The sequence below is a fragment of the Urocitellus parryii genome, chromosome 9, assembly GCF_045843805.1.
Source record: "Urocitellus parryii isolate mUroPar1 chromosome 9, mUroPar1.hap1, whole genome shotgun sequence".
Classification (NCBI taxonomy): Eukaryota; Metazoa; Chordata; class Mammalia; order Rodentia; family Sciuridae; genus Urocitellus; species Urocitellus parryii.
In genome coordinates this window covers 28,131,363-28,157,331 of record NC_135539.1, presented here as the reverse complement: position 1 = coordinate 28,157,331, position 25,969 = coordinate 28,131,363, and the positions used below count along the sequence as shown (strand labels likewise).

At 46.0% G+C, this 25,969-nt stretch overlaps 1 protein-coding gene and 1 long non-coding RNA gene across 4 annotated transcripts in view; both read left to right on the top strand.

Annotated features, from left to right (window-relative positions):
- LOC144256902 (uncharacterized) lies at positions 1 to 6,836 on the top strand. 2 transcript variants are annotated; one of them, XR_013344309.1, is made up of 4 exons: positions 1 to 216; positions 664 to 874; positions 4,223 to 4,292; positions 6,352 to 6,836. It is a non-coding gene; the product is annotated as an uncharacterized LOC144256902 (long non-coding RNA). The 2 variants fall into 2 exon arrangements; XR_013344308.1 differs by having other exon boundaries at positions 4,223 to 6,836.
- An 8,165-nt stretch (positions 6,837 to 15,001) lies between these two features.
- Ywhag (tyrosine 3-monooxygenase/tryptophan 5-monooxygenase activation protein gamma) overlaps positions 15,002 to 25,969 on the top strand; it is a 34,804-nt gene continuing 23,836 nt past the window's right edge. Inside the window, exon 1 of one of the 2 annotated variants that reach the window (XM_026396854.2) lies at positions 15,002 to 15,293. In XM_026396854.2, coding sequence (XP_026252639.1) covers positions 15,207 to 15,293 — 87 coding nt within the window. In that variant the 5' untranslated portion in view covers positions 15,002 to 15,206. The remainder of the gene's footprint in view (positions 15,294 to 25,969) is intronic. The other variant, XM_026396853.2, reaches the window with a different exon arrangement.

The window sequence follows — 25,969 nt, the reverse complement described above, 5'->3', positions numbered from 1 at the left end:
CTCAACTCCCCTGGAATCTGCCCACCCCACCTCGCCCCTTCGGGCTTTTGGGAGCCACTGGGCTTCGGCAATCTAAAGGGCGGGGCTGGCTGGATCCTGGGTCTGTTCCTTGGTGCGACCTCTTCGAGGACAGGAAGAATCGAGAAGGATTCCCAAGAGCTTGGAGGGTATGCAGACTTTTCTAGTCTGTGCAGCCATTTGCAGCTTACAAAAAAGGTTTGACACAACATCCTTGCCCCCTCCCCCAAGGCTGGGGTATTTACTCAGATTTTTAGAGGGCAGGATTAACTCAGAGAAGTCTGATAAAATTCTAAAGCTAATTCTCAATACCACCTGCATTAGAAAGGGAGCCCCCCCTCCCGTCCCTGCACAGGCATGCGCACTGGGCAGTTTTTTAACGCAACCAACTACAGTAAAATCCCAGCAAAGGCGAAAGATGTGGAATCACATTGGGGTTTGGGGCCTGTGTGATTTTCAGAATGGGCCCTGCTAATCAAAACAGATTGGTATTCCTACTTGGTAGAGGGAGAAACACATGCTTGGAGAAGGAACCTGCCCAAGGTCACCCCCCCTGAGCTAGAGGCAGACAGGGAAGCTAGGTATGCAGGAGCTCCCATGCACCTCTTCCCTTCTTGGTCTGCCTGCCCGTATTTTTTTCTTCAGGCTCAGAGCTCTCCATCACCATCAGGAAGAAGAGGAAGCTGCAGGCCCTTGGTGCCTGACTCTTGAGTCCAGCTCTCTCAAGATTGCTGTCACAGCCCACAAATGTGCAGAGCTTTGCAGTCTGTAGCTTGCAGGGAACTTTGTATGTAATATCTCCATTGATTCACCTGGCCACAGTGGGAAGTGAAAATTATTGTTCCCCCATTTCCAGGTGAGAAAGCCTCAAAACTATAATACATCCATTGAGTACAATGAGATTCAAAGACACACAACTAATATGTATCTGCTGGACCTTGCTATTGTTCTGGGTTATGTTAGATGCAAAGATAAACAGGTTTTAGGTTCTTAGGAATGTAATGCATATATTTTCTCAGCCCTTTATAAAAGATTCCAGGGTGTGGGGATTCGGAGAAATGTTGTGGGACTCAGGCAGAAGTAAAGGGAATTTCTAGAAGTTCTGGGGAAGCTTCTGGAGGAGGGAATATTTAAATTGGGGTTGAGCCAGCCCAGGGGCACCCATCTGTAATACCAGTAGCTCAAGAGGTTGAGACAAGAGGATTGTGAGTTCAAAGCCAGCCTCAGCAACTCAGCGAGACCCTGTCTCTAAATGAAATACAGCATAGGGCTGGGGATGGGGCTCAGCGGTAGAGTGCCGCTGAGTTCAATCCTGGTATCTCCCCTCAAAAAATTTAAATTCGGGTTGAAGGCCATAGATTTGAACAGGTGGGGATGGAGAGATGCCCCCCTGCCCCATGTCCTTTCCCAGTATTCTGGGGTTGCCCTTTTATCACAATCCACCTACTAGACTTTATGCACCTAATAGACATTTAGCATTTTTTAATTCAGTGCTAGGGACTGAGTGCAGGGTCTTACACATGCTAGGCACTTTTCCACTGAGCTCCATCACCAGCCCGACACTCAACATTTGAATAAATGAGTAGAAAAATGAGTGTCTCAGAGGCAGGATGGGGCCAGGTTATGGGTGACCTTGGTGATCAAGAGTCTCTCTTCCAGCTAAGTTGTGGAGGGCCACAATGTAGGTTGATGCCTTGTATGATTAGGATGTAGCCATGAGACATATTTTTCTCTTGTTTTAATGGTCTTGGCATTCTGCATTGAGTGCTTAGTCCTGGACTTTGGAGGAAGGGGATGATGCATAGGAGCCCTTAATTGGTGAGTTTTTTTTTTTTTTTTTTTTTTAACTTTAGTACTGAAGTTTGAACCCAGGGGCGTTTTACCACTAAACTACATCCCCAGCCCTTTTAACATTTTTTTTTTTTTCCTTTTTAGACAGACTCTCACTCAGTTGTTTTGGATCTCACTAAATCACTAATTTGAGGCTGGCCTCCAATTTACAATTCTCCTATTTTAGCTTCCTGGGTTGCTGAGATTACCACTGCACCTAGCCAATTGGTGAGATCTTTAGAAATTGTGCAGCCTGGGAGCTAGAATCACAATCCTTTGACCAAACTGCTTTGCTAGATTTTTTTTTTTCCTTCTTGCAGTGTTGCTGATTGAACCCAGGGCTTCACCCATGTCATGCAAGGCACTCTGCCACAGAGCTATATCCTTAGTCCCTTGGCTAGATTTTGAAATATTCTCAAAGGGTACTGGGTACAGGAGACATTTGTTACCTCCAAGTTCTTATTAGGCTTAAAGGACACCTTTATGCTCTGGTCTTACTCAGGTCCATGCCTCTGTGGGCAGGTGAAGACAGGTAGAATCCCTGAGGATAGCTGTGGTGGTTTCCATTTTGTAGATGAGAGCCAAGACCTGCAAGAAGCTCAGTGGAAGCCAGGTGTGGTGGGCACGCCTGTAATCCTAGCAGCTAGGGAGGCTGAGGCAAGAGGCTCCAAGTTGGAGGCCAGCCTCAGCAATTTAGCAAGTCCCAAGCAACTTAGTGAGACCCTATTTCAAAATAAAATATAAAAAGGGGTGGGGATGTGGTCTTGTGGTAAAACTCCTCTGGGTTCCGTCACTTATACCTAAATAAATAAAGAAGAAAGAAAAAGGAACAGGTGAGTGGGTGCCAAACCTCATCCTAGGGAGAGGCAGAACTGGGGTCCGTGCCTCCGTAGAGGCCCCTTTCATGGCCTCATACTGCCCTCTAGGAAGCCCTCAAGGGCAACCTTAGCCTGTCTGGGGAAACAGAGTCCCTGGGCTGCATTTTCCATGGCGGGTTGTTCAGAGGGGAGAGACAGCCAGCCCCATTACTGGCCTGATGGCCTCTGCCTTTCCAAAGCAGCCATCCATCCTGCCTGATTGGGTCCAGCCCAGCAGCTTCCGGGACAACTCTTGGGCATCCAGCCAGCCTGCTCAGCACCTTCTCTCCCTGTCTCTGTCTCCAGCAATCTGTCTTCCTGTCTGTCCCTCCGTCAGATCTCTCTCTCTCTCTCTTTGTCTCCACCACAGTGTGCCTGTTTCTCCTCCCTAATCTTTCTTCTGTACCAAGAATAACCTTTGGGCCTCCAGTCCCTCAGGAGTCCCGTTACCCCTGCTCTGACTGGTGCCTCTTTTTTTTTTTTTTTTTTTTTCTTTTTTGTACCGAGGATTGAACCCAGGGGCGCTTAACCCCTGGGCCACATCCCCAGCCCTTTTTAATTTTTTTTTATTTTTTTTATTTTTTTAAAGAGAGAGTGAGAGAGGAGAGAGAGAGAGAGAGAGAGAGAGAGAATTTTTAATATTTATTTTTTAGTTCTCGGCGGACACAACATCTTTGTTGGTATGTGGTGCTGAGGATCGAACCCGGGCCGCACGCATGCCAGGCGAGCGCGCTACCGCTTGAGCCACATCCCCAGCCCTTTATTTTTTATTTAGAGACAGGGTCTCACTGAGTTGCTTAGGGCCTTGCTAAATGGATGAGGCTGGCTTTGAACTCATGATCCTTCTGCTTCAGCCTCCCCAGCCTAGTGCCTCTTCTCAACTGGCAGCGTGAGCCAGTGGGAAGATTATAATGGAGGGAAATACCACAGTGGAACTCTAGTCTGGTCAAGTCCTTGGCTTCCTCGTCTCTCGGCTTCCTCGTCCCTCCTGAGGCAACCAACCCCAGAGGCCCAAATTGTCTCCAGAGGAGGAAGGTGTTGCTCAGATGTCCGAGTTACAGAACAGGACATGTGATGGCAGGGCCTTTATCAACGGAAGACTTGAGGGGTGGACAGGTCCAGGCCACATGCTTCCCTACCCTTCATGCTGGTCCTGGCAGACGCCTCTCCTCAGGCTCAGATCTGCAGCTCTGTGATCTGTCCCTTTGCCCAGAGCCTAGTCCTGGGTGCTCTGAATTGCAGCTTTCCTATTTCCCCAGGGCCTGCTTCGCCCTGGGGGACTCCACCTCCAACCACAGGGCCCAGCACTTTCCTCCAGAGCCTCTCAGGGTGAACCTCCTTAGACTTGAGCCTCAGCCCCTGTGTCACCACCCACAAATTTCCAAGGCTTCTGTTCATCTTGGAGAACCTCCCAGAAGGGACACTCCTGACCCTCTGGCACCCCCTGCTCCACTGTCCTCTGCCTGTTTTTTTTTTTTTTTTTTTAATCTTTTTTTTTTTTAATATTTATTTTTTAGTTTTCGGCGGACACAATATCTTTGTTGGTATGTGGTGCTGAGGATCGAACCCGGGCCACATGCATGCCAGGTGAGCATGCTACCTCTTGAGCCACATCCCCAGCCCCTCTGCCTGTTCTTGACTGACCCCAAGGCCTCCATTCTGTAGCCACCTCCTCCTTCCCAACCTGGACTGGTGCTTGGCCAGTTACTCCTTTGATCTGTTGGGCTCCTTGTCCCCTGTCCCAGCTGACCCCTGGCCTGCTGCAGGTGGTCTGACCTCAAACTTCTCAGCTCCCAGCCCATACTGCCTAGAGCTACTGGAGAAAACCTCAGGGCTGGGCAGAGGGGGCTGCTTAGCACAGGCCTCCAAGCCCAGCTGGTCCCTGAATGGTCAGTCCTTCCACAGCTTGCTCCCCCACCCTCTCTGGAGGCTCCCTCAAACTGGCAGCCTGTTCTCCAGCCTCCCTCCTCCTGCTGTGACTCAGCAGGTGACTTCAGCTTCTACTACAGTGACACAGGTTCCCAGGAACCTCCCTATCCACTCCCAAGACCCTCCCACTCACCTTCCATCTCAGAGGGCCATCCTCCAGTGCTTCTGGCCTCCCCCACCTCAAAAGATGCTCCTATCTCCTCCACCCCCAGCCCCTAACCCTCCAGCCTTGGTCTCTCTAGGCTCCGGCATTTAAGCCATCCCAGGCCTCTTCTAGGGTAATGAAACCACCAGCAATAACATCTCCCTTCTTCATCTGACCCGTGAAGCACCTTGGAAAACGGTCATCTCCGAATCTTAACCCTTCACCTCTCTATCCCTGCCATCCTAATCTACGATAATTGGGCCCCATCAAAAAGGCACTTGCCAGCTGGGTGTGGTGGTACATGCTTTATAATCCCAGTGACTCAGGAGGCTGAAGAAGGAGGATTGCAAGTTTGAGACCAGCATCAGCAACTTAGCAAGGCCCTGAGCAATTTAGCAAGACCCTGTTTTTAAATAAAAAATTAAAAAGGGGTTGGGGATATATGTAGGTCAGTGATAAAGTGCCCCTGGGTTCAATCCCCTGTACCCTCCCCCAAAATGGCACTTGCCAAGGTCAACAGAGGTGCCCTAAGTCATGAAAAGGCCTTCTCTTCTGTCCTTACAGACTTTTCTGGAGCCATTTGTGTGGTCCCTGGGACACATGGACCCCTGGTCCTCCCAGCGTATCCTCCAGGTCTCCTTGTGAGTTTACCTTCCTTGGCCTGTCCCCATTACTCATCCCTTTCTCTTTCAGTCTTCCGAGGCCCCAGGCTTCACCTCCTACGGAGAACTCCAATTTCTTTTCCCAGCTCCAGCCCGGGCATCCCACTCGGGTACCTGTAAACACCCAGCAGTTTCCATTTGTCTTTCCATAAACCTGTCCTAGCAAAGCAGATGGGACCCTCCCCATGCACCTGTTTTCAGAGAAGTCTCCCTCCTGTCCCAGCCGCCATGTCTTCCAAACCCAACCCCCAACCAGCTCCCCTAGGAGGAACTAGCAAAGATCTTCCACGAAGGGATTCTTTCCTCTGGTCTCATCCCTGTCCTGTCCTCCCTCTACCCTGCTGCCAAGTGAATGTTCTAAAATGCAAAGCTGAAAATCCCTCGTGGCTGAAGCATGGGAAGGACCATCAGCCTCTAGTTCATCCTCAGGCCCCCAGCCTTGGTCTCTGAGGACCTCTTTATTTCTCCTACTCTGCTCCACCCCCCAGAACCCAGGAAATCCCCTCGATATCACTGGTAGCTAGGAAATCCCCTGGATCCCACTGAGCACTTCTGATCTCAAGTTGGAGGACTTACACAAGGGCAGGAAAAGGCAAAGATTTTATCATTAACCCAAGTGGCTTGTCTTGAGCTTCTGGATCATTGAATCCTTCAGGATCTGAGAGAAGTCACTTGGTTAAGGTTATTCAGGAAGAAGTCCTTGGTGCAGCCAGGTCTCCAGTTCCATTGGCTGTTCAGGCTTCTGCATCCAATATGGAGGCTGTGGCCTTGGCAGTACCCTGGGAACCACTTTCTTTCCAACCTCCCCAGTAGGCCTGTGGCTCTGAGTCTCCATCGTGCTGTGAGTGAGCTGGCCCCTCGACTTCTCACTCAGACCCTCCCAGCCCTACCTTTCTCTGCCTCCTCTCAGAGCCCGAGGGGGAGACCAACCCCAGCTGTGTGTAGAGACCCAGACTTGCCTCTGTTGCTTCTGAAAAGAGGCCAACGGAGACTTCTGGATGGTAGGATAAGGATCAAGAGACAGGAGAATCTGGTTTATGACCCCAGGCTCCAGCTGTGGGACCCCAGCAGATTACATAACCTCGCTGTGCCTTGGACTACTCCCCCTGGAGTGCCTGTCTGTGGTTTGATTGGAAACTCACATTCACCAAATTCATATGTGATGGTACTTGGTGGTGCAACCTTTGGAGGTAATTAGGATTCCCTGAGGTCATGAGGATGAGCCCATGATGGCCTTAGGGGATTTGTAATTAGAGGAAGAGAGAACTGAGCCAATACCTGCATGCACCCTCCTGCTACTTAATGCCCTTGGCCATGGTTTGATGCAACAAAGAAGGCCCTCACCAGAAGCTGAGCAGATGCTGGTGTCATGTTTCATATTCTTGGACTTCTCAGCTTTCGGAACTTCAGCCGAATAAACTTCTATTTTTTATAAATTGTTTGGTCTCAGATATTTTGTGATAGTAACAGCAAATAGTCTATTTTCCTACTGAGTACTGGGACCAGGGGGCAAATGTTGTTTCTTCTCACTTCTTGGCCTTTCCTCACCATCTGAGTGATAGAGACTGAAGTGAAGACTTGGGGGAAGAGGACAGAGCATTGATTATAAACCCCAAATTAGACTTTTTGTGTAAATACTCAACCTACCCTACATTGCATGTGGCTGCCCTGGGGCCAGAGGCCAAACTGTCACTTAATTAAAGAGCTCCGAGGTCTTGCATGATGCTCTGGACACAAGGCAGGGGGCACTCTCAAAAGCTCAGTACCTCCGGTCTTTGCCATCTTTTCTCTCTGTCTCTGTCTCTCTTTGGCACTAGAAATTGAACCCAGAGTTGCTCCATCACTGAGCTACATCCCCAGACCTCTTGCCTATTTATTTATGATACCAAGGATTGAACCCAGGGGGCCTTAAACACTGAGCCACATCCTGAGCCCTTTTTTAAAATATTTTATTTACAGACAGGGTCTCACTGAGTTATTTAGGGCCTCACTAAATTGTTGAGGCTGGCTTTGAACTCATGATCCTCCTCCTGTCTCAGCCTTCCAGGTAGCTGGAATTACAGGTGTGTGTACCCTGCACCAGGTTTATCTATTTATTTTGAGAAAGGGTCTCATTAACTTACCATGCTGGCCTCAGATCCTCCTGCCTTAACCTCTTGAGTACCTGGGGATTATATGTATACCACCATACTTGGCCCGTCCTTTTTAAACTATCTATCCTTTCTTATCATGAATATATTATGGATGGAAAAAGCACATGGTTGAAACCTACTCTTTGCTTATAGGGACTGTCTAATGGGGAGATGAAAGAACTTCACACAGGGCTGGGGGTGTAGCTCAGTGATAGAGCGCTTGTCTAGCATGCAGGCCTTGGTTTCCATTCCCAGCACTTCCACAAAAGAAGGAATTTATACATTCTGGCATCACTGGGGAGAAGAAGGGTTATCTTTTTTTTTTTTTTTTTTTTTTTTTTTTTTGCGGTGCTGGGTTTGAACTCAGAGATTCTGCACCAAGCCTTTTTTATTTTGAGACAGGGTCTTGCTAAGTAGCTTGGGCTGACCTCAAGCTTGAGATCCTTCTGCTTCAGCCTCCCAAGAAGCTGGGATTACAGGTGTGCACCACATTCTTTTCTTATAACACCCGAAGATAGAATGAAGACTTATGAGCAGAAGGATCTGGAAATAGGAGGGCTATCTGACAGTAAAGGGGGCTTCGGGAAATGGCCAATTGCCTATGGCTGGGGGTATGCCAGCCAGCCGTGACCTTGAAGGGATGGGATGCTGCATCAGGGACTCCCGCCCTGGATGAACAAGAGTCCCTCTGCTGTCCCTGCCAGTCTACCATCCTGACAGGGAAGGACAGGGAAGGAACCTGGCTTACTCAGAAACCTAGAAGACAAGGCAGGCCCCATGCCCCTGAGTCATCAAGAGTCTCTGAAGGCTTGGGATGGAGAGGTTGCTTTTTGTCCCTGGCTGTCCTCAGGCCCAAAGCAAGGAGTTGGCACTGGATGTCTGTACATCCCTCCTGCCCCTAGTGCAGCCTGGGTTCCTGTCTGCCTGCTGTGTCAGCACTGGCGTTCATATTACATGACCAAGTGGGATTTATACTCTCGAAGCATTAGTGCTGGGCTGACTTGGCAGAATGGCCAATGCCAGAAAGTTCTAGGTCCCGAGCCCCTCCCAGCAGCTTCCTCAAGGCCCCAAGGCCCTTTAAATTCCTTTTCAGGCAATCCAGCCTGGTTTCCTTCAGAGTTGCCTTTGGAAGCAGACTCAGGCAGACCACTGGTGGTACAGAAAAAAATCCCCCTGCAAGTTTTGAAGACATACAGCTTCTCAGATCCCAGGATTGGAGATTGTTTTTGTGGGGGCAGTGGGGGGTACCAGGGATTGAACTCAGGGGCACTCAACCACTGAGCCACATCCTCAGTCCTATTTTGTATTTTATTTAGAGACAGGGTCTCAATGAGTTGCTTAGTGCCTCGCTTTTGCTGAGGCTGTCTTTGAACTTGTGATCCTCCTACCTCAGCCTCCAAGTCACTGGGATTACTGGTGTGCACCATCACCCCCAGCCAGGGCGTGCGTTTGGTACGGAGGATTGAACCCAGAGGTGCCTTACTACTGAGTTACATCCCCAGTCCTTTTTATTTTCAATTTTGAGACAATCTTGCTAAGTTGCTGAGAGTCTCCGTAAATTGCCAAGACTGGCCTTGAACTTGTGATTCTCCTGTCTCGGCCTCCTCGATAGCTAGGATTATGGGTGTGCACCTCCATGTCTGGCATAATTGGAGATTTTGACCTGGTGCATCTAGTTTGGGTCTGGGACTTTAGCCTCCCCACAAGTATTGAGGGGGCTGTACTGCCCACCCAGGTGGAGGATCACTGCTCAGCATCACCCATGAACAGCTGGTCTTCTGACCCTGCTTATTCATGGGTCCCTGTAACATCCCTGGACAGCACCAGCTGATGGAAAAGAAATTTGCTTCCAGGAATTGGGCTGAAATTGGTGGACTCTATGCAGCTTAGAGTCCTCTAAATACATGGGATCTGCAGGCTGCCACCATCCCAGCATTGTGACTATTCCCTGAGTGCCCTGTCCTCAACTCCAACTGCCCTTGGAATTTCAAGTATCAAAACATTCACTTTAGACCCCTCTACCAAGAATCCTGCCATCCTATTCCCAGCTCAGTTCAGAGGGCAGGGTGCAGACTGCTCTTTACCATCTCTGTGGGGAACCAGATGTTGAGATAGTTAAGCCCATACTTGGTCCGAGTTCATGCTGCCAGAATGGGAGATTTGTCACTGTTTGAAACAGTGTCCCATTTTTTGTTGTGCCACATATTCCTTTGTGGGGTAAAATTTGAAGTTGGCTCCCTTCAGTGAAAAGCAGAACTTAATATTTAAAGACATACAGTAGCCCCCCTCCCCCCGCTCCCCTTGCATGGGGGATCCATCTGAAGAACCCCACTAAAACCAGGGATAGACTGGATTCAAGATATACTATTTTTCCCTATACAAACATACTTACGGAAAAGTTTAATTCACAAATGAGGCTCAGTAATAAGAGATTAACAACAATAATAATAAAATAGCACAATTGCAATAATATACTATAATAAAAATTATGTGAATGTGGTCTCTCTCTCTGTCTCTCAAAACCTTTTTTTTTCTTTTTTTCTTTTTGGTACCAGGGATTGAATTCAGAGGCACTCAACCACTGAGCCACATCCCTAATCCTATTTTGTATTTTATTTAGAGACAGGGTCTCACTGAGTTGCTAAGTACCTCACCACTGCTGAGGCTGGCTTCGAATTCCCAATTCTCCTGTCTCAGCCTCCTGAGTCGCTGAGGTTACAGGTATGCACCAGCACACCCAACTCTTTTTTTATTTCATTTTGAGACAGGATTTTGTAAGTTGTTGAGGCTGGCCTTAAAATTGAGGTCCTCCTGGTCAGCTCCCCAGGTAGTAGCTGGGGTTATAGGCATGTGCCTCTACATCTTGCCTGCAAGGGGTTTAGAAGCATGCATCCAATTCCTTTATTTTATGGATGCTTAATTTGAGAACCAGAGAGGTAAAGTGACTTTCCCAAGGTTACCTAGCAAGCTCAATGGTAAAATTAGGGCCTCTACCTTTGGGCCCTGCCTCCCAGTGCAGGATTCCTCCACTGGCCCAGGATTCACAGCAGGAGAGACAGTCTGCTAAGATTCTCCTGTCATTCTTTGCTTCCAAAGCCATGGTGTTCTCTGCCCTACTGCAGGCTAACCTGGTAGGGCAGTGGCAGGGAAGTGTTCCCAGGGGACAGGGTGGGGAGCATTGCAGGTTGGCTTGGGAAGATGCTACTGCTGCCCCCTCTGCACTAATCAGCGAGCTCTTCAGCCGCAGGAGGAAGCCAGCAGCCAGGGGATGGGGCTGTGGTGATTTATGACCACACAGAAACAGAAGGACACTAATGTCCCCGGCTGGCCTGCTTATCTGCCAGCTCAGCCAGAGAGGATGCATTTAAAAGGTCATGTCCTCTAGCACCAGAGAAGGGGCTGGAGGGTGTTCTTAGGCAGTTCAGTCCCTTGCGGTCAAGGGTCCTCCTTTCCTGAGCAGAGGCCTGGGAGGTTCAGCCTTGCAGATGGGAGAGGCCAGGTCGCCTTTGCTACTGGGAGTCCCTAACATCTGCCCAGTTTTGAATTTCTCAGTGGCACACAACCTCCCTGTGCCTCAGTTTTCTTGTCTGAAAAACAGAGATGAATCTGAGCCTCTTGATCCTTGGGCCTCGACCTTCTCCCAGGTCTGCAGGCATAGACACCTCTGCTCTATTTCCACAGCTGAAGAATGTCGATATTTTCCATTTCAGAAGAACATGTTGAGGGCTGGGGATGTGGCTCAAGCGGTAGCGTGCTCGCCTGGCATGTGTGTGACCCAGGTTTGATCCTCAGCACCACATACAAAAAAAACAAAGATGTTGTGTCCGCCGAAAACTAAAAAAATTTAAAAAATAAAAAAATTCTCTCTCTCTCTCTTTCTCTCTCTCTCCCTCACTCTCTCTTTAAAAAAAAAAAAAAAAAAAAAAAAAAGAACATGTTGAATCTAGAACCCTGACTCATCATAGTTGGGTGGGGCACTGAGTGCTCCTTTAGTTTAATGTCTCATTTTAAAAGTGGGGGAAATTGAGATCCCTAGGGAGGACAGGCCATGCACCCAGGGCTGGGGGCCAGGCAGATGCCTAAACACTAATTCTCCAACCCCCTTCTCCAGATTCTTTGCAGTGCTATAAAGCAGCAGAGGAGGAAGACAGGCTATTAAGCCCTTTGCTCTGTTTCACATCATCATGGCTCAGGAGCAGCCTTCTGAATACTTGGGTTGCTGGGCAGCTGTGGCTTTAAACCTAGAGCCTTCAAAAGTCAAAAGGAAAGGAAGGCAGGGCCAGCTCTTCTGCACCATTGGAGGAAAGTCTCAATATGGAGACTGCAGATATTCCTGTTTGGCTCTGAAACATTTTTTCTTTGCATCTGTTTTACTTTTCCCATACAGATTTGGCTTGAATGTTTTCCTCCCCTTTCTTCTTCTTTTTTTTTTTTTTCCCCAAGTACAGCAGGCTAGCGGGTGGGGGTGGGGGTATGGGGTTGGGGTGGGGGTAGGGAGAGGAACTGAGGTGGAGAGGTCAAAGCCCTCTGACAAGTGGCCTGAAATGTGTCAGGAAGTGCCCAACGTTTAGCATCTAGGGCCTGAATCATTGGTATGTTCAATCCAGAAGTGGACAATCAGGATTGGTTGGAAAGGCTTGTTCCCCTGGACCTGTAATGCCCCAGGCCAGAGGGTTTCAGGTCTGGCCTGCAGGGAGGAAGAGACAGGAAGAGGAATGACTTGGTGGAGGCTTCCTCAAGAGACAGAAGGAAGTGGGAGGGTTTATTCACCAGCAGGATTGCATTTTGCTGGGTGGTGTGGTAAAAGAAGAGAGGCCAGGCCAGATCCTATGCTGGAGGAGGGGGAGAACAGAGCTATTTCTAGAGTTCCTCCCCACTCCCCACTCCTCCATCTCCTACACCCTTCCCAGAGCAGCCTGTCCAAAGTGCCTTCATTCATTCATTTCTTTATTTCCTGGGTTCTGTGTTCTTACTATAGAACAGGTACCATGCTAAGCACTGAGCAGTCAAGGGTGATGAAGGTGACAAAACCTTAATGTGATCATTTTCTGTCATTGTTAAAAATGTTTTACAGGCTTCCTGTTTATTTTAGAATAAAAACTTAGTTCCTGGGCTAGAGATGCCGCTCAGTGTTAGAGCACTTATCTTGTACAAGCAAGGCCCTGGATTCGATCCCCAGCACTGCAAAAAACACAAGCCCCTCTATTATTTAGCCTGCCATTCAATGCCCCTGGTGTCCTGTCCCTGACTCCTCCCCTACTTTCATTACCCATCACTTGGGAGCCTCTCAATAAACTTGTGCAGGATGACCTTGCCTTTGAGTCTCTGCTTGTTGTACTCTCAAATCCAATAATTCTTCAAGGGTTGGGTAGGATATGTTACCAAGTTCCATGGAGTAGCTTTTCAGAACCTCTTTCTATCCAACCTGAAAGAAAAAACAATTTTTTCTTTTTTGTTCTGGGGTTTGAAACCAGGGGCACTTAACCACTGAGCCACATTCCCAACTCCCTTTATTTGTTTTATTTTTAATTTTGAGACAGAGTCTGGCTAAGTTGCTTAGGGCCTCTGTAAATTGCTGAAGCTGGCTTTGAACTTGTGATCCTCCTGCCTCAGCCTCCCAAGCTGTTAGGATTACAGGGCAGTGTCACTTGCCCAGTTTACTTATTGCTCTTATTTTTAGTTACCAGGGATTGAACCTCAGTGTGTTTAACTTAACCACTGAACCAGATTCCCAACCCCTTTTTTGTTTTTCTTTGAGACAGGGTCTCACTAAATTGCTGAGGTTGGTCTCAAACTTGCAATCCTCCTGCTTCAGCCTCCAGAGTCTCTGGACATATTCTACATCTATTTATGTTTATTTATTTTTGTGGTGCTGAGGATTGAACCCAGGATCTCATGCAAGCTAAGCACAAGCTCTACCACTGAAGTGCATCCTATGTCCCCTTATCTATTTGTTTTTTTTTCTGGGGGCCTGGGATTGAATTTTGGGACGCCTTACCACTGAGCTACAGAGATTACCACGCCTGGCCCACATATTTATTCTTATCTTGTCTATTTTTTTTTTTTTTGGGGGGGTAGGAAGTTTTGCCTGTTTTGTTCTATTCCATTGCTTAGAACAGTTCTTGGAACATAGTGGGTGCTCAACAGATAATTGAATGGATGAAGTAGATAAAACAAACTGTCAAAACTACTGGATGTGTGAGCTACATGGAATGTCAAAGACAGAAGCACATGAGCAAATCTATATCAGCCTGACCTCAGTATGTATCCCTTGGGTGGGGAGAGAATGATGGGAAGCCACCCCCAGACACAACCCATGGAGTAGGCAGTTGGTCACTGCACTGACTGCTGAATTTGTCATTGAATCTTTTTTTTTTTTTTTTTTGTACTGGGGATGGAATTCAGGGGCACTTAACCACTGAGCCACATCCCCAGCCATACTTTGTGTTTTATTTATTTAGAGACAGGGTCTCACTGAGTTGCTTAGGGGTTCGCTAAGATGTTGAGTTGGCTTTGAACTCAAAGCCTTCAGAGCGGCTGGGATCATCAGAGTGTCCCACCGCGCCTGGCATGTCATTGAATCTTCGGTGTTCCACCTTGGAGAGAAGAGGGGGCCCCCAGGGTCAGCTTGCGACAGACAGCTGCATCCTTTCTGGAAATTAACCAGTATGTCCTGCCGGTATCTGTCCTTCCATGACTTCACCTATTCAAGCCCCCAAACTTTAAGCTGTGGGGAACTGGAATTTTCTGTATGGAGGGAAGGGATAACAATTAGTCAGGATTTGGACATCCGACCTGCAGGCACCCCTCTGTACGATGGTGGATGGACAATCTGCAGCTACACTGGACACCTTCCCTCCCTGCCTACCTCCCATGCCTGGTACTTTAATCTCAGAAACGGTCTAGGGCTGAGGCCCTGGCCCCGTCTCCCCGCGGCTTCAGGAGGAGACGGGGCGGGGCCGTGAATCAGCACTCGCTCGAACTCAGGCAGCCCGCATCCCCGCCAGGGGTCCCCAGTGGCCGCGGGGTTGGAATCCTATCTTCCTCCGCCCGTGCGCTACGGCCGCTGGGAGATGTAGTCTCGACCGCCCCTTTGTCCTTGGTCTCCGCAACCCGTCGGCCCGGGAAAGGAGGAACTACAACGCCCAGTGGCCTGCGCGCCAGAAGCCGGGAAGGGCGGGCGCTGAAGGGGGAGGTGTGAAGGGGGTCCCTGGAACGGCTGGGGCGAAGGAACCGGGGTGAAGTGAAGAAAGGGGAGTGTTGGGGGACAGCGTAGAAGTGGGGTACACTCAGAAGACGCAGGCTAGCTGCACCCGCTGCGGGGGCAGAAGACTCAGCCGAAAAAGGACCGGGCGGGGCCTGGGCGGGGCGCGCGGGCGGAGCCTTTTGCGTCACGCGGCGTGGGCGGGGCCGCAGGGGGTTGTCCGCCCGCGGCACGCACAGCAGCCGCAGCCGCCTTGCGCCTGGTCCCGCGGTCGCAGCTCGTGCCACCTCCTCCGCGCCGCCGCTGTCTCAGCCTCTCGCTTCGTGGGTCGGTCCCTCCGGCACACGAGTTCCAGCCGCGCCACAGCCGCCCTTCAAGCCCTTCAGGCCGTCCCGGTCTCCTTCCTCCGGCTCGACTCAGCCCGTGAAGATGGTGGACCGCGAGCAACTGGTGCAGAAAGCCCGGCTGGCCGAGCAGGCGGAGCGCTACGACGACATGGCCGCGGCCATGAAGAACGTGAGTGTCTCCTCCCCTCCCCCCGCCTCGCCCCAGCCCCTCCCGAGTCGCGGTCCTCGGCGGGGAAGGCCCCGGGGCTGGTAGCCTGTCGCGGCTGGCCGCCGGTCGCGCCCCCAGGGTGGCTGCCCCTTCTCCCTCCACAAGGGCGCTGGGGAGGGTCCTGGTAGTGGTGGGGACCCGTGTGGTGACGCGGCCGCTCCCCGGCGTCCCCCAGGCCCAGCCGCGCTGCCTCCGAGGCCCTTCCCGGGCTCGGGCTCGGGCTGGGGCGGGGTCTTGCGAGGCTGGTCCCGGGAGCCGGGTCTCGGGTGCGCCGAGGACCCGGCGGGCGGTGCGCATCCTTTGTGCCCCACTTCCCCTCCTCCCAGCCCAGGCGTGGGGGCGGGGGACCGCATGGATGCGGTTCCTCTTTCTCTCCCCGATGTCTGGGCGGCGCCTTTCCCATTCACTCAGCAGGTCTCCCGGTTTCCCACCCCCCACCCCCAGTCATCTTCCCGCAGCCTCCCTGACAGATTCCTAAGGAACCTCCCCGGGAAAGACGTAGGCTCCCCAGAAAACCTGGGCTCAGTGGTGCAGAATCGAAACCTCCTTGCTCACGTTTTTCTTAACAAAAGGCTCCTCTTTCTTCATTCCCCTGAGCAAGTCTCTGGCTTTTAGGAAGTGGTGGTGGTGGGGGACATTTGACTCCTTGGCATTTTCATTGATTGTCCTCCACATGCCATCTCCATTTTTCTTAATTTTTTTTTTGTGTGTGTGTGTGTGTGTGTGAAAAAGGGTAGGTATTACTTTTCAAATAAAGCCTGTGAACGTTAGCTGACTGGTTCAATTTGTGACATATGCTGTTTCTTTTTTGAATACAGGCACGCGTCCGTTGAAATTCCTATAAGTTGAAAAAAAACATATTCTGTCTGATCTGATATTGCAAACAAAGCGGTGGTGGGAGGCAGTATCAAGTCATTCCAGAAGATTCTGCATTTGTCATATTGCAGAGAGCCTAGACTGGGTGGAGGCTGGGAGGAGTTATTTTAAAGGGGAAAAAGTCTTTTTTTTTCTTTTTAAATTTGTTGAATACATCTGAGGCTTTTAAAAATTTTATTTTAAGTCAGCGTATTCTCATGCAGATGAAAAGAATACTGATCTCCAGTTGTCGCATTTTGTCTGGGATGCAGATTCCTGCCTGTGTTGCACCATTTTGTCACTTAACACTACATTTATCTGATGGGTCGGCAACCCGTTTGATATTATATTAGGGTGGAAATACTGAATATTATAAAATGGAAGATTAATCTAATTAATGGTTTAGGTTTCCCACTATCTTAATATTAACTTCCTGCCTTATGTAACAAAGGTTTTAAAATGCATCTGTGGTGTGAAGTGAATGCAGGGAGTGTATGTACCTTGCATGTTAAATCATTTAAATGAAGCAGCAGAGATATTGAAGATTAATTCTTAAATAATTTCACTACATCTTAAAAGATGATAGTGCTGTTTTCATAATTAAACCATCCATATTAATTTTTTTTTAATTAAGAGGAAGAGAACAGGCAAAATTGAGAATACTGCTGTATTGATAAGTTGCTATTTTGTAACATTTTCATGCTCATATGATACAAGGTGGACTTCAGTAGTTAATCAGTATTGGAAATATATTTAGTTGGTGTTTAGATTCTTCTAATTTTTCCATATTTCTAGTTCCACAGGAGAGCGAGTGACCTCGCACCTATATCCATAGCAACCCAGTGATGTCACACACAATGACACAGAGGCTGCAATGCACCTAAGGGCTGGTAGGGAGTTTGCAAATGGCATTTGTCCAAGGTAATGCAGAAATTACCTGATAAGCCAGGTGGAATTGTGTGCTTCATCTTCCACCAGATAAGAATTGGTCCAAAAAATAAGAATTTCATTTACCCTTAGACATGCAAATTAATGACCTTTAGATATGCCTTATTCACCATCCCATTTCTAATATTCTTAGAAAAGTTTTTAAGATACTTTTATATTTTTAAAAACTAATTTTGATAATGGGGCAATGATAGAATTGAAATAGAATTTTTAAAATAAGAATGTATTTATGGTCATAATACAGGCCTGGAATGTATATTTGGGTTATTGAAAATAATTTATTGACAGGTTTTAATAAAAAAACCTTTAAAAAATCATGGCTTCCTACTGTGTCATTTCCAATAATCGTGAGGGAACAAGAACCAATTATAAAATGTGTCTGGATTTGGGAAGGTTGTCTTTTGCTCCGTTTATCTGTCTTTGACACAGTATGGAAAAAATCATAGTTTGTGAAATTCAGTGTATTTTCTGTGAATTTAAGGAAATAGGCTTATGCTCTGACCCTCGTTTTCCTCATCTGTATGATGCAGTAATTCCTACCCGAAAAACTGGAGAATGGAGTAGGTGCTCCAAAATGGTAACTATAGTACCATTGTTCTTCCCATTTATAAGTGTTGGATGCTGGGGGTGTAACTGAGTGGCATAGTGTGTGCTTAGCATGTGTGACTCTCTGTTTGATCGTCAGCATCCCCCCCAGAAAAGTCAAGCTCTTTTAGAAGGCTAAAATCCTGATATGGAGATAAAAATTTTTTGTATTTCATGAAATTATCCTGGTAATTGCAATGTTGAGATATCTGCAGAATGAGTTGTATATGGGTGATCAGACAGAAATAATATGTGGTATAGCATTTTGAAGAGGAGAGTTAGGTCAGCTAAGACAAATACATAGTCTTGCCCTGAAGACCACACTGAAGAAGCAGAGTGTGAATATAGATGTTAACTACTTTTTTAGATAGTACAGTAGTTTCTTTTTATCCACATTTTTGCTTTCTGTGGTTTTAGTCAGCCACTGTCTTAAATATTACATAGAAAGTTCTAAGTATTACATAGAAAGTTCCAGAAATTAAAAAAATAATTAATTAGTCTTAAATAACCTTTATTATAGTCTATTGTTAAAATTGTTTCATTATGCTCTTACTGTGTCTAATTTACAGATTATCATAGATATGGATGTAGGAGAATAGTAGATATGGTGTTCTGGACTATTCAGGGCTTCAAGCATCCACTGGGGGGGTCTTGGAACATAATAACCCCTTGGGTAAGCGGGGGATCACTGAACTGCCTTGTCCTTTGGCTTTTAATAGCCTAATAAGTTAATATTTTAAGTAGGCTACTGGTCCTTGCCTCAGGGGGAGGAAAGGTTCTGGACTACTAATTTCTTCTAAGTGGGTAGTGGGGGTATGGCTGGCAAAAGGCTGTCATAGTCACGCATAAAAGCACATTTTCCTAGTGGACTTAACAATTTATACCATCTGAAATGCTGCATTTTTCCTGCTACCTCTTCCAGGAAGCTAGATCAATAGCCATTATCACTAATGGAGTAATGACACCATGGTAGGCCCTGTAGAGGTGGAGTTCTGCCAGTCTGTGGTTTGAATTGTTCTCTTTGAGGTAGAGAGAATACAGATAACAGTTTGCTTTTCATGTGTTATTATTCACAGTACTGAAATGAATATTAAGTGCATTTTCCAGTAATTTAAAAAATGTTCATGTGTCTTTTGAATTGAGACAACAGATGTTGCTAAATGTACATCCTCACAACAGTACTCTGACAGCAGATATTGGGTAGGATGTCATCTCTAGTACTTGGGGAAGACTTATCAATTTATTAAGTCAAACTATTATTAATAAGAGTGGAGAAAACAATAGTGTTTTCATTGAGGTGAAAGTCATATAGCACAACATAACAGTCATATAACAAAAATTGAAGTGTACAATTGAGTAGTATTTAGTACATTTCACAGTGTTGTGTAACCATCACCTCTGTCTAGTTCAAAAATGAGAAAGTGGTATTTTTTAAAAAGTGATGCTAGTCCGGCCTATGGCTGTTGAATTTCAAAACATGATTACTGATTCAGGACTGTGTCAGTAAATGCCCACAGCAGTTCACAGCCAGTGATAATTGGTTATCCCTTTTTCTTTGTTTTTGAACATCTGAATTTTTCAGCATAAAACAAAAAAAGGGACTTCTCATTATCGAGGTTTGAACTATATTTCTGATTAAAGAGTCATAGAACTTAAAAGCCATAGGCTGTTCATCCAAATAAATAAGAACAATTTGCCTGAAATCTAAGCAAGCCATTTGGAGATTATGGAAATGTTGCTGGTGGTGTTGCAACTCATTTTTAGCCCTGAGGCTGACTGTATTGTAAGTGACTTCCCCACTGTGTGGTGGCAGTTCCCTAATGAACACACTGCAGCGCTGAGTGCTGGGTTGCTCAGTCTGGCATTCCCACTGGATGGGATGCCATTGTAAGAAGCTAAAGGGATTGTTTTGGTTAGCAGTGTGCTCCTGTGAGTCTTGGACTGAATACTACTTCTTGCCCCCAATTCTAGCACCCTAGCCTCTGGGAGGGCATCTGACTTACTCTGTATTCCTATAAAATTCCATAGGATGTGGAAGAAAAGAAGCAAGTACCACTTTCTATGTTTAATAATAATAGGGAAAAGTCACTTTTTGTTGAGCTCTGTTCTTAGTGCTTTACGAGTTATATCAGTCTTTATGAAAGGGCTGGCTGTCTTTGTCACCTTTTTAGGTAATAAAGGCTACCATACCAACTAGTTTATGGCCTTTCTTTCCTTTCATAATTTTTTTCTTCCCCAAATTCCGTTTTAAGCATCAATTATAATTTTCTTTTTTTTTTCTTTTGTTTTGGGCTGGGGATTGAAACCAGGGGTGATCTACCACTGAGCCGCATCCCCAGTCCTTTTTCTGAATTTTGAGACAGGCCTCCCTTGTTGTTCAGGCTTGGCTTGAACTTGCCATCCTTCTGCCTCACCCCAGCTCAGCTGTCATTTTGATTAGTTACAAAATCATGTCATTACAAAACCATTGTTTGGTTTTACTAAATTAATTGATAAATTTGAAATTTAGTTACATGAAAAGTGATCAACACGGCTGGGGCTGGGCTCGGCGGTGCTCACCTAGCATGTGCGAGGCCCTTGGTTCAATCTTCAGCACCACATATAAATAAATAAAATAAAGGTATTGTATCCAACTACAACAACAACAACAAAAATGATCAAAAAAGGCTCCCAAAGAGTGTATAATGGCAAGTGCTTATAGTCCCAGCTATTGGGGAGGCTGAGGCAGAAGGATCAGATTAGCTCAAGGCTTTAAAAAGGCCAGTCCAGGCAACAGTGAACTTTGTCTCAAAAAAGAACAGAAACATTTTTAAGCCTTGGGCTCTAGTTTGTAGTTGTAGTTCAGTTATTAAGCATTTGCAGGACATGCTGGAGACCCAAGGTGTTTGATTTCATAGGGCTGCAAAACAAAAATGCCTTACCCATTGGAGGAAAAAAAAAGCCTAAGGGGGGGGGAGCTCAAAAAACAATCTTAAGGTAAATTATTAAATAATGGACTTGGTTTCATGATTATGCATAAACAGTAAAAATTGTGAATTTTTTGGGGGGGGTGAGATAAAGGGAATGGAACCCAGGAGAGATATCTCCTCAGCCCAGTTTCCTTTTTTTTTTTTTTTGAGACAGTCTCACTAAATTTTTGAGGCTGGCTTTGAACTTGATATTCTCCTGTCTTGGTCTCCTGAGTTTCTGGGATTAGAGGTGTTGTTACAGTGCCCAGCAAAAATTGTAAATCTTTTTTTGCACGAGCGTTTTCTTTTTCTTTTTGACTGTGGGCATCTAACCCAGGCTCTCAGGTGTGCTAGACATAGACAGCTGCTGTACCAATCCACTCCACCTTTTTTTCCCAAGAACTGTGAAGAGGAAGCCACTGGCTTGTAAGGGTGCATCTCAGAGAGAAGCATTTGCTTTACCTAAGTTGAATGCTACTAGTGTGCCACATAACACCAAGTTTGGTTGTGAAGAAATAGAGGAGTGAGTGTTCTTACAAAGATGGAATCTTAGCATGACATAAAAAGGTAATTCCAAGTGAACTCAAGTGTTCCTACCCTCTTCATCTGTGGAGAAAGCCCACAAGTACTCAGCTTTCCTCTCTTTTTAGTCTTTTGCTAGGGGTGTCCAAGCTGGGACTGTGCAGAGATGGCAGGGGCCAGTTCCATGTGTACTGATAGCAGTTAAAGAGGAGTTACTTCCCAGCCCTGCCCTAGCTGAGTGTGAGGAGCAGCTGCAGCCAGAGGGTGAGAAATGGCTAGAGAGAGGAAGTCAGAATATTTATTTATTTATTTTAGCTTAAAAGGAATTATTGATGACTCCTAAGCTGCTATAATTAAATAGCCAGGTTTAGGAAACAAGGTACCTATGGTGTTATTAAGGATGTAGAAATAGGTCTAAATTTCTTTTTCCTTTTGGTGCTGGAGATTAAACCTAGGACATCACACATGCTAAGCACATGGTCTACTGCCATTACATTCCTAACCCTGCTACCTTTTATTTTTCTGGAAATGGGATCATTTGAACTGGGCTCAAGTATCCTCCAGCCTCAGTCTCCTGAATATAGGCACATGCCACCATACCCAGCTAAGCTCAAAACTTCTTTTTTACTGAATTGTTTCTTAATAATACTTGTGGGGCTGGGGATGTGGCTCAAGCACACGGTAGTGCGCTCACCTGGCATGCACGGGGCGCTGGGTTCTATCTTCAGCACCACATAAAAATAAAATAAAGATGTTTTGTCCACCGAAAACTAAAAAAAATAAATATTAAAAAAATTCTCTCTCTCTTTAAAAAAATAATAATACTTACTTGTAGTAATCCAGTGTGAAATAGTGTGTCTTTGCTGTGGAAGACCTGGCATGGGTGGTAGCCATCCAAATAACCCCATACTCCTTGCTGGTATGCCTGTGTCTGAGGGCCTGCCTGGCGCTGGTTGGTGGTACTGGCCAAGTGTTTGTTTTTTTTTTCCCCCCAAGTCCTACCCCATTCTTTGCAAATAGTCTATTTTGGTATTTCTGTGGAATTATAGAAATAGAAATTATATTATAGAAAATTATAGAAATAGAAAGTTCTATGAGGTTGGGAATGACGAGAAATTAACAGAATCGTGAAAAGAACAATGGAAAAGGGGATTCTAAGGCAAGAAAAACGAGTTTGGGACAAATGAATGTGGAAGGGATATTCTAGAATCATCTTGGGTCTGGTGATGCTGTGCTTTTCTAAGGAAGTCTTTTTTTTTTTTTTTTTTTTTTTTTTTTTTAAATAAAGACAGGATCTCCTAAATTGTGAAAGCTGGCCTTTAACTTGGGATCTTCCTGTCTCATCCTCCTGAGTAGCTTGGATTGCTGGAGTATGCTCTCACCCTGCTTTCATGATATTTTCCTTCTTTTTTGTTTTTGTACTAGGGATTGAGCCCAGGGTGCTGAGTCGTACTCCCAGTCCTTTTTTAATGTTTTTTGTTTGAGACAGGGTCTCACTAAGTAGCTTAGGGCTTTGCTAAATTGCTGAGCCTGGCCTGGATCTTGGACCGGTCCTGCCTCAGTCTCTCAAGCCACTAGGATTACCGGCACATGCAATGATGCCTAGCTGTCATCAATATTTTCAATGGCTGAATAATCCTGTGGACATGTCACAATCTTTTTCATTTCTAGTTTTTTGTTGTTTTAGGGATTGAACCCAAGGCCTCATGCATGTTAGGAAAGTGTTCTATAACTGGTCTACACCCCAGCTCTTATCATCATCATCATCATTATTATTTTGCTGCCAGTTTTTTTTTTTTTTAAGTTGTAGACAAACACAATACTTTTATTTTTATGTGGTGCCGAGGATCAAACCGGGTGCCTCAGATGTGCTAGGCATGATTGTGCCACTAAGCTACAACCCCAGCCTCATGGTATAAGGTATTTAACAGAGATGCTTAAACTCTGAACTACATCCCCAGTCCTTTTTATTTTTTATTTTGAGACAGGATCTTGTTTAGTTGTGTAGGGCCTTGCTAAATTGCTGAGGCTAGTCTATTATTTATGATTCTCCTTTCTCAGCCTCCTGGGCCACTGAGATTACAGGTGTATGCCAGTGTGCCTACTTTATTTTTTAATTTAGCACTTAGGTTTCTTTCAAATTTGTACTTATAAATGTTATTGCTATGTATGTCTCTGTGCTGGAAAGATCCTAAAATAAATATACATTATTCAAAGCCTCTGGTATTCCTAGGCAGGCTCCCATCCAAGTACCAACCAGGCCTAACCCTGGATCATGTCTGCTTCACCAACGGGGACTGCATCATCCCCTCCCCACAACAGACCACCCAGGTCTGAGATCAGATGCATGTAGGGGATGTGGCCATAGATTAAGAATAATGTTTAAAGCTTTTAAGACCCAGTGCTAATGGCAGTTCATCTCATAGAAATTTTAAAAGATTAATATAGAGTGGGTATTGCGTATATATTTGTGGTTCAAAATTGGAGAAGCACTTTTTTTGGTGGGCGGTATGGGGATTGAACTTGGCATCAATGAGCTACATTCCCAACCCATTTTTTTTTTTTTTTTGGTGCTGCTGGGGATTGAACCCAGGGATTTGGCATGCTAGGCAAACACTCTACCAACTGAGCTATTTCACCAGCCTCCCCTCTCACCCCTATTTTGTATTTTATTTAGAGATAGGGTCTCACTGAGCTGCTTAGTACCTCACTTTTTGCTGAGGCTGGCTTTGAACTGGATCCTCCTGCCTCAGCCTCCTTTTTATCCTGAGCTGTTGTGGAGGAGGAAGCAAGGCAAGCTCCATTTCCTCTCCTCTCCTGCTTTTCTGCACTTGGAATAATTGCCTTTCTGTTCTTTAATGGAAACTTTTTTAAACATACAAAACGAGGATGAGTAGTACCATAATTCCCCACATGCCCAGCCTCCCCACTTTTCAGCACCTTGGCAATCTTGACTTAATTCTGGTCCCTTTTGGGATTATTTACCATCTTGAAAGTTGGCTTTTTATCTACCTAAAATTGTTCCTTATATTCCACAAATATTGAAATTACTAGCAAAATTTCTTTATGTTCAAATTTGGCAACCTCATAGTGTACTTTCTTGCTTAAATCATTTAATCCAGATGGCAAATAATTTACTTTTCCCCTTGATATATATTTCATTTTTTAGTTGTACACAATACAACTAATACTATGGATTGAACCCAGGGCCTCTCACTTGCTAGGTGAGCGCTGTACTGCTGAGCCACAATCCCAGCCCTTCCCCTTGATATTTTTTTTTTTTTTTAAAGAGAGAGAGAGAGAGAATTTTTTTTTAATATTTATTTCGTAGTTTTCAGCGGACACATCTTTGTTTGTATGTGGTACTGAGGATCGAACCTGGGCCTCTCGCATGCCAGGCAGGGGCTCTACCGCTTGAGCCACATCCCCAGCCCTCCCCTTGATATTTTTAAAAACTACTTTTATTTATAGATGGAAACAATGCCTTTATTTATTTATTTATTTATTTATTTACTTATTTATATGTGGTGCTGAGGATTGAACCCAGTGCCTCATGGGTGCTAGGCAAGTGCTCCACCACTGAGCTGAAACCCCAGCCCTCCCCTGGATTTTTACTGAGGGTGCTTGACATCCTGATGCTGCCTTGCCTTCAATCTGTACTCCCATGAGAGGACTTAAGCCTGGGTGGTCTGTTGTGGGGAGGGGATGATGCAGTCCCTGTAGGTGAGCAGACATGATCCAGACGCTCTTTTACTTGCTTCTTGCTGCCTTTTATTATAAGGCAGTTCTGTTCACTTCTGAGACTATCCTCTCTAGTCTATAGAGGAGGTAACTCTGGATTGGTTTGGGCTATGTGAGTAAGCCAGTTTTGCTTTTGTTTGGCTTTTACCTCCCAGGCTTTTTTGGGGAGGGGTTCTGGGGATCTAACCCAGGGTATTCAACCACTGAGCCACATCCCCAGCCTCTCCAGCCCCCTCCCCCCCAACTTTCTTTTTTCAGAGACAAGACCTAAATTGCCAAGGCTGACTTTGAACTTGCACACCTCCTACCTCAGTCTCCTAAGCCAATGGGATTATAGAAATGTACCATCATGCCTGGCTCTAAAATCTTTCTTTGTTTTTAAACTTTTTTTTTTTTTTAATATTTACTTATTTTACAATAGAATGCATTTTGATATATAATACACAAATGGAGCACAACTTCTCATTCCTCTGGCTGTGCATGGTTCAGAGTCACTCCACTAGTGTAATCATACATTTATATAGGATATATATATGGGATCTTTCTACTGTCCTTCCCATTGGCTCTAAATCTTATTTTGAGACAGGGTCTGGCTAAGTTGTTCAAGCTGGCCTTGAACAAGGCAATCCTTCTTCCTCAATAAAGCATTTTTTTAAAAAAATATTTTTTAGTTTTCGGCAGACACAGCATCTTTGTATGTGGTGCTGAGGATCAAACCCGGGGCCGCACGCATGCCAGGGGAGCGCGATACCACTTGAGCCACCGCTTGAGCCACATCCCCAGCCCAAGCATTTTTTTTTTAAACAAATATTTTTTGCCTTAAAGATGGCAGTGCAGTTGTAATCCCAGCAACTGTAATCCCAGCTACTTGGGAGACTGAGGAAGGATCACATGTTTGTGGTCAGCCTGGGAAATTAATTTAGCCAGAAATTGTCTTAACCCTGTCTCTAAGTAAAATACAAATTGGGCTAAGGATGTGGCTCAGTAGTTGAGTGCTCCTGAGTTCAATCCCGGGTTCCCCACCCTTCAAATACATAA